Raw genomic sequence first — 8,406 nt, 5'->3', positions numbered from 1 at the left:
GTGTTCCTCATTATTTCTTGTATTTTCTTCCTTTTTGGTACAGTTTTTGACCCATAATAAGCTGTAAAACAGACTATCTTATCTTGCATCTGCAGTGATACCGGTCAGAAAATTTGTTTTCGGTGAAACGCCGATTACAATGGAGCTGGCTAGTGTTTGTGTGCAAACTACCATACTAGTTTCATGTACAAATTGTATATACTGTGGCAAATTAAGTTGTTGTCCTTTTTCACTTAGCCCTTGCTGGGACTACAGGTCGACTCCATGCCCTTCGGCGGTGAGCGTTTGCAACACGACACACACATATTTACAAGGAAATCATTCGCCCTTACCAATGGACCATCAAAGACTGGAGTCACCTTACCACCTCCGTTGCTGCTACAGAGGATGGCGATTTAAAGATGTCATCGCTGTCGTCTTATCCCGTCAGATGTACTTGATATATTGCTTTTTTTTTGTTTATTGCACTACGTCATTGAAATGTATCTATATACCACCTCTGTAAGATGTATTGATGTAATTAAAAAAAAAGAAGATTAGTCATATTAAAGTGTAACTAGACGCCTGGGTCGCAGTCAGAAAAATTTTTATGGCGGGGAGGGGTCTGAACTACTTTGTTCATGCGTGTGTATCTGCGTGTGCGGCGGGCATATATACACATACAAAACGTCAATATTTCGGACGGGGGGTTTAACCCCTAAGCCACCTCCTGGCAACGCCACTGCTGGATTAACTGTACGATGCAATTCTTAGACGTATGTGGCATTCTTGTTTCTGTTTATGAATTGTTTGTCCTGCTACTTCATTGGAAATGACCCCCTTCCCCCCGCCTGCCTCAGGGTATCCAGATATACGTATAAATAAAAAAAACCATCCGATAAGGAAACTAAATATGAGCTGCAATGATCGGAACCCTAAATATCGAAGGAGGACAACATAAACTTTGTTAGCTTCTACAACTGCCCTACACACGGCATGACGTCTCGCAGGGCATATTCAGAGTTACTGTATATGGCTCTTTTAAGAGCCATATACAGTAAGGTATGTTGTAGTTGAAGAAGTTGAAATCCTACGTGATTGACTCACACCCGATCTGGGTGATTGACCAAGAAAGGGACCAAGAAAGGGATAATTTGCAAATATCTTTTCTTTTTCTGTAAGGTTCACCCGGCTTAACAAAATTGATTGTAGGTGAATTTCTGACCAAAAAAGCAAGCCTTTGCAAATCTTTTATTCTTCTATTTTTGAAAGTCCCATCCGGATTTAATAAATTTGCTTGTGGTGCATTTTCGACCAAGAAGGTCAGTCTATAATCTTTGCAAATTTTTTATGTTTCTAGTTTTGAAAGTTTCATCCGGTTTTAATAAAATTGATTGTGGTCGCATATCTGAACAAAAAGGTAAGCCTTTGGAAATCTTTTATTTTTCGATTTCTGGAATGTTTCATTCCTGTTTTAATAAAATTGATTGTGGTTGTGTTTCTGACCAAGAAGGTAAGTCTATCGCTTTTAGAAATCTGTTATTTTTCGATTTCTGAATGTTTAATCAAGTTTTAATAAAATTGCTTGCGCATGTATTTCTGACCAGAAGGTAAGTCTATAGCTTTTAGAAATCTGCTATTTTTCGATTTCTGAATGTTTCATCTGGTTTTAATAAAATTGATATTGGGTGTATTTCTCACCAAAAAGGTAAGTCTATAGCATTTGCAGATTTTTTATTTTTCTATTTCTGGAAGTGTCATCCGGTCATAATAAAATTGATTGTGGGTGTATTTCTGACCAAGAAGGTAAGTATATAGCCTTTGGAAATCTTTTATTTTTCGATTTCTGGAAGTTTCATTCCGGTTTTAATAAAATTGATTGTGGTTGTGTTTCTGACCAAGAAGGTAAGTCTATAGCTTTTAGAAATCTGTTATTTTTCGATTTCTGAATGTTTCATCAGGTTTTAATAAAATTGATTGTGGGTGTCTTTCTGACAAAAAAAAAAAGGTAAGCCTTTGGAAATCTTTTATTTTTCGATTTCTGGAAGTTTCACCCGGTTGTAATAAAATTGATCGTGGGTGTGTTTCTGACAAAAAAGAGGTAAGTCTATGAAAATCTTTTATTTTTCGATTGCTGAAGTTTCACCCGGTTTTAATAAAATTGATTGTGGCTATACTTCTGACAGGAAAGGTCAGTCTATAGCCTTCGAAAATCTTTTATTTTTCGATTTTCGGAAGTTTCATCCGGTTGTAATAAAATTGATTCTGGGTGTGCTTCAGACAAATAAGTTAAAAGATTTCCAAAGGCTATAAACTTAACTTATTTGTCTGAAGCACACCCAGAATCAATTTCATTACAACCGGATGAAACTTCCGGAAATCGAAAAATAAAAGATTTCCAAAGGCTATAAACTTATTTTTCGATTTCTGAAAGATTCATCCGGGTTTATTAAAATTGATCGTTGATGTGTTTCTGACAAAAAAGGTTAGCCTTTGGAAATCTTTCCTTTTTTTTTTTTTGAAAGTGTCGTCTAGTTTTATAAAATTGATTGTGGGTGCACTTTCGACATAAAAAGGTAAGCTAAAGCCTTTGGACATTTTCTGTTTTTAAATTTTTAAAATTTCATCCTGTTTTAATAAAATTGATTGTGGGTGTATTTCTGATCAAAAAGTTAAGCCTTTGGTTTCGCCGTCATGTTACGTGCACACACACACACACACACACACACACACACACACACACACACACACACACACACACATATATGACGAACAAAGAAAAATAGTCCTCAATAAGTTATTTTTGAAGCACGTGACCGGGGAGTCGAACGAGTGACCACTCGTTTGGTGGCTCATCGCGTTTGACTGATCGGTCAGAAGCGCCTTCATACTTCAGCCTGCGAACGGCGCACTATTTATATACACCATGTACACAGCTGGTTTTACGCACATTTCAGAGGTACTACCCTTGGTAGTTTGTGCAGTAATTTTATTACTCACTGAAGCCCTTGATCGTGTTACATCGGTGTTTGCGTGATGAATTTTTGCCGCGAGCAACTATTGCAGGGAATATTATGCAGAAAGAAGTGTCATAACCATAAAGTTTGTATCCACATATACGCTTCGTTCGGGCCTTCATAACATGATTTAGCGCTATTTCTGACAACACAAACTGTGTTTCTTAGTTCTGGCTGATCACGCAGGTAATCGTGTACTCTTTCCTCAACACTTTCTGTGCTATGACGAATGTACTGGTTCTAGCTCTCTCCGTAACAAACACATTGCGAGGCTCTAGGCATCGGCATAAATGATATCGCAGTATGCTAACTCTGCCTGAATTTGATAACGAATAACACGCTATCAGCATACTAGGGTATAATGAACATAATACGGGGCAACCTCTATCTTCGCGAGCAGCGTTATTAGCGCTGTCATTCGAAAGCATTCACTGACTTCTCTTTCTTGCGCAACATTCTGTGCAGTCTTTTTTTGCAGCGCTTCTACGAAATCGAAGCGCGTCCTCAAACCGTGTCTACCCGCAGCGGTGGTCTTATGGTTCAGCTGCTTGACTTCTGATCCGAATGGCTCTGTGGTGGGACTTCGGCGCCCCCTAATGGGGAATCCTGTGCACGCTTATACCTCGCTACAAACATGAGACACTTACATTGGGTTTGGATTGATTTTATTTCATGAAGTGTGCACTGATTCAGTTACTTGTACGTAAGCATGAAAATTGAAGAAACATTGTTTTGTTGCCTGCACAAAGCACCATTTTCCCAAACGTTTGAGCAAACTACGCTCGATTCCGAAAACATTAACGCTTTCTTCAAAGCCCTGAGCAGCTTTTCAATGATTAAGACGGCCTATAGGAATTCTGCCAGGAGCCTGGGATGACAGCTAGTTGATCTGTTTTTACGATGACCCAATTCATCCTGACGCAATCCTTCATGTAGCAATCGTTCACAATGATAAAACTATCTTCCTTTTAGGGGCGAAGCTCCTTAAGGCGGCACCCGTTCGTCCCTCGTAGTCGTAGTCGTAGTAGTCGTAGTGCGTAACCAGTCTTACGCTTTGACCTCCAAGGTGGTGCCGGTGGGAGATTTTTCCTGTGCGTTGTTGAACAATAAAAAATTCGCAGCGTGCGCGTTAACTAAAAGCCGAATTCTTCTGTCTCTCATTCCCCATTAGCAGCCATTGGCATGTTCCAGTAGGAAACGTTAGTAGAAGTAGAAGTGTAAGTGTTAGCTAAAAGCCGACTTCTTCTGTCTCTCATTCCCATTAGCAGCCATTGTTTACCTCCAAGGTAGTGCCTGGTGAGATTTCTCCTGTGCGTGATTAAACAATAAAAATTTTGTTCAAAACGCCGTTGATTGATGAAATAAACCAACGAAAGGCGCCAGATGTTTTGTAAAAGCAAAACGAAAGAACGCCAGATGTTTCTAAAGCAAAACGAAAAGACGCCAGCTGCTTAACGAAAGACGCCAGATGTTTTCTAAAGCAATGGTTTTCTAAACAATGAAAATTCACAGCGTATATGTAAAATTAAAGTGAGCTGCAAGTCGTCATACCTCATCGAACCTTTAGTATAAACTCGCCCGATCTCACGTCGGTGATGATGTACTGGGCAGAATTCACGGAAGATTCACGGTTTACCGATGAACCTCCGCAACTTCGCCCACTCAACATCATTCACTCCGTGGATATGCTGTGATTTTTTCACAGTGCATTACATTAAAGATGATCACATTGATTTCAGCGCCTATTTTTGTAACGTAGAGATAATCATCATAAATCCTCTCTACTTTCAAGTCGGAAAGCCTACATGTAGAACGCGAAAAGAGTTCACGTTACTGCCACTGAACTGACAAAGACATGAATGACGACCCAATAGCGTTGTCCTGCAGCGAAATTACCGAGTAATACGCAGATTTCGAAGAGTCTTAACAGTGTTTGCACCTACTCGGCTTATCTTGTTCTACACGATAATCATCCTCCACCTTTCCTATCATGCCTTTCCTATCTTTGAGCTACACCCCCGGTATCTTTTCAGGCCACGGAAGGTATGCACGTCGTGTCAGCGTGACACCACGCTCTTGACAGGAACATTGGAGTGTTATTGGAGAGGAAAGTGCACAAGATAGATTGCGGTTATAGTTTCAGTACAACTACACTTTAAACAGCGTCAAAGATTTTTAGATACAAGAAGAAATATGGCAGTGGTAACTCTCATTGAGGCCATATGCGTAACTGCATTTCTAAGTGTCCATAAACGTACCCCCAAAATAGAGCGCGCTCGCTCATGGAAACCAGAAGAGCAAGCTTGCTCGATCTAGAGCTTACGATCAGTCTAGTAACTGAAGCTAAATTTGCAATATGCAGCTTCTCCCGCTTATGGGATTTGCCGGCGTAGAACGGCTTTGTGACAAAAAAAAAAAGAAAAAAGACACGGAATAGGATATATAGTATCCGTTGTTGAGTAGCCTGAGAGTTTGAAGTGAACAACAGCGCGTAAAAGGACGAAGATAGAACGAACGACACCAGCGCTAGTTGGTGTTGGGCTAGTTGGTTTTGCAAACTATGCATCACCAACTAGCCCAACGTAACCTTTTGTACCCTGAGAGTATTTGAGTACCTATTATAAAACTACATAGGCCGTTCAATGGCATGATGCTGTTCAAGCACCAACCATGGTTTAACAGTTCACAGAAAGCTTGTTGACTATAGACGATTTTCCGCAGCGGCGCACGGGCGCTGCCATGTTTGATCACGTGATCGTAACTGGCCTTCCCCCAGCCATTTGCCCCAGCCAACGCATTGGGCCAGCGAAGCGGCCGTGGCCGTACCCTGGCTGTACTACACAAGCTGGTTGCAGCAGAGTGTAAGCAAGTCACACGCTTGCACATCGAAACATAGTTCTACATGTAATCGCCTCAAAGTTGAAAACGTTGAGACATTTGCGTTTGTTTGGTACGTACGACGCCACAACGATAAGCGATATGTTTAATCTACTTCGTATTTATGGTGTATGCCTTTAATTGTCGTATCAGCAAGCCCCAGTAGCTGGGGTTACATGAGAACATGGCAGCACCCATGCAGACGCGACAGCCCGCTTCGATCCGAACTCGCGCTTGCTACTCGCCCACTGTCCTCACAGCAATAAATAAATGGCAAAATCGGCCATCGCTTTGTTTCAGCTCACGCTGGAGAAAAAGCGTCAGGTATGCTTTGTCTTTATTATTGCGATCAGCTGTGTTTATTTAGCCGTGCCTGCTAAGCCTTGTCTCCGAAAATATGAGAATGAATCTGGGAAACACTGCAAAATACCGACGAGTGCATTGCTCTTGAAGCTTCCGGACGCGAATATAAAGCAAATAAATGCGTAGGTTTTGAACTTACGGGCCACACAGCGCAGGACGACGACGTGATAAATTCGAGGCGGAAGGAAACTGCATCCACAGGTGCCGCCATGTTTACTTTTCCGGCGCTGCCGTCTGCTCGTTTTTACTCGCGTGCGCGCAGACGCTATGGGAACGCCGAGCAGACGACGCGACGTGGATGGAGACATATTGAGCAGTGCTGCCAGGCCACGGAATGGGTGGCCATGGAGTGGCCATGGAGGCGGCCAGGGTAGGGGGACGGCCACGGTGCGGTGGCGCCATCTAGTTTTGACTGAACAAACCAGCTGCGGAAAATCGTCTATAATGTGGCTATACGTTAGGGTATTGTGTATCTTCCTAAAGACATTCTTTCTTATTTTCTTCTGTATTTTCCGTGAAAAATTTTAAGCTCGTAAATCACTCTGACTTGCCATCGTCATTTTCTCCCAGGTGTGACTTACGTGACGACGAGTGAATATTCGCGTAATGCATGTTCATCGGTGATTATATGAATGTTCATTGAGTGAGAATATTACCGGCGATGAAGTTTATGCTTGTTTATTTATTGGTGTTTTCGATTAAAAGGGCTTGTCCCGCAATTCACTTGGTACAAGAGTTCCCGAATCGGTGTGTTTCAAAAGTATAGTGTGAACGGAAAGTCTTTTTCACCTTTATCGGAACACGATGTTTTACGTACGCAAAAGGGGAGCCATCACAGTTCTCAGAAGTCAATGCGCAACGACCCGTTCCCACCGTGAACATGAAGACGCAAAATTTTGGATCCGAAGTAAACGCTTGCTTTCTGGTGACAACAGCAACGTCGGCCCACTGCGACTGCAGAAGTCTTCGAGAAGAGATCCGAATGCCACAGACAGCGGAGCATTAAAGTCCCCGTACACACAGTAACTCTCTCCATTCAGGTACTTGAAGTCGTCGTCGTCCTCATAGCGCTGCTAGGACGCGCTTGGCGTCATGGTGACGTTGATTGCGCTTGTCGAGATTGTGGAATTTCGCGCCTCAGCCCAAGCTGGGAAGCTGGAAAGACCGAAGGTCCACTGGCCCAAAGTGTTGATGGCAATCATCTCGATGATTATGCAGGCGATATTCATGACGATTCCCGCCTTCATCTAGAAAGGATAGAACGAAGAAAAGAAAAATAGGCACAGTTGTCATAAGAAAAGAACGTAAGGGCTCGTTTTTCTTTGTTAAACACAAGCTTAATGAAAACTGACAATGAAGCCATTCCTTAGCTTCATTGTCTGCTGGTTTTCATTAGAGCTACCATTGACATTCGAAAGAATTGGCGCACGTGCCCTTGACATGTGCATACGTTCTTCTTTTTTTACTGGTGAGGGAGAGGGGGTGGGTAAAAGTACTTCAGGAACCAATCAATGTTGAGCACTCATCATGGCTCTCAGAGGTAGATTGGTGCAAAAATATGCTTGCGGTGTACTAATTTTAACGCAAGCGTGAGATGATAAGTCAGTGCACATGGGCTATGCTTTTTTTTGTCTACATATAAACGCAGCAAACGCAATTCGTTGAAGAGAGCTAAGTGGCTGGACGTTGCCTCCCAAGGTAAGCTCGACTCACCATGTCCTGGAGCTTCATGTTTCCGTGCTCGTAAACCATGGCGTTTGGAGGCGTGGCCACGGGCAACATGAAGGCGAACGATGCCGATATTGTGACAGGGATCATGAGTAAGAACGGATGGATCCTCAAGGCTTGGGCCTGAAAGTCAATTATAACAGTAATGTGTCAAATTACCGTCCGAGGTATTTAGACACGAATTCGGTCCTCAGTAACTGCCGTACAATCAATATAGCTTAAACAGCATTTGGCAACTATAGCTTGTTTTCAAGTTCACGTGCATATTCGACAGCCTACATACGCATCTATGAATAATCTAAGTACCGATACATACGGTTATTGATTACGCCATGTCTTATTGCGCTTCACTTAAAGTGACACTATAGTGAAACAATATATTAGTTGAAACTGATCAATTATACCGCCATAGCTTTAGTAATAGATGAGAAAATCAATGTCA

General features: G+C 42.1%; 1 protein-coding gene across 1 annotated transcript in view; it reads right to left on the bottom strand.

Moving 5' to 3' along the window:
- Positions 1-6,713: 6,713 nt before the first annotated feature.
- Positions 6,714-8,406, bottom strand: part of LOC119389232 (uncharacterized) — an 85,485-nt gene continuing 83,792 nt past the window's right edge. The window contains exons 25-26 of the mRNA XM_049415062.1: positions 7,950-8,087; positions 6,714-7,483 (exon numbers count right to left, since the gene is read on the bottom strand). Of these exons, the coding sequence (XP_049271019.1) occupies positions 7,310-7,483; positions 7,950-8,087 (312 nt within the window). The 3' untranslated portion in view covers positions 6,714-7,309. The remainder of the gene's footprint in view (positions 7,484-7,949; positions 8,088-8,406) is intronic.

This window comes from Rhipicephalus sanguineus, chromosome 4 (genome assembly GCF_013339695.2).
Source record: "Rhipicephalus sanguineus isolate Rsan-2018 chromosome 4, BIME_Rsan_1.4, whole genome shotgun sequence".
NCBI lineage: Eukaryota > Metazoa > Arthropoda > Arachnida > Ixodida > Ixodidae > Rhipicephalus > Rhipicephalus sanguineus.
Note: the sequence above shows the minus strand (reverse complement) of the source record. Positions and strands in the feature narration are given on the sequence as shown.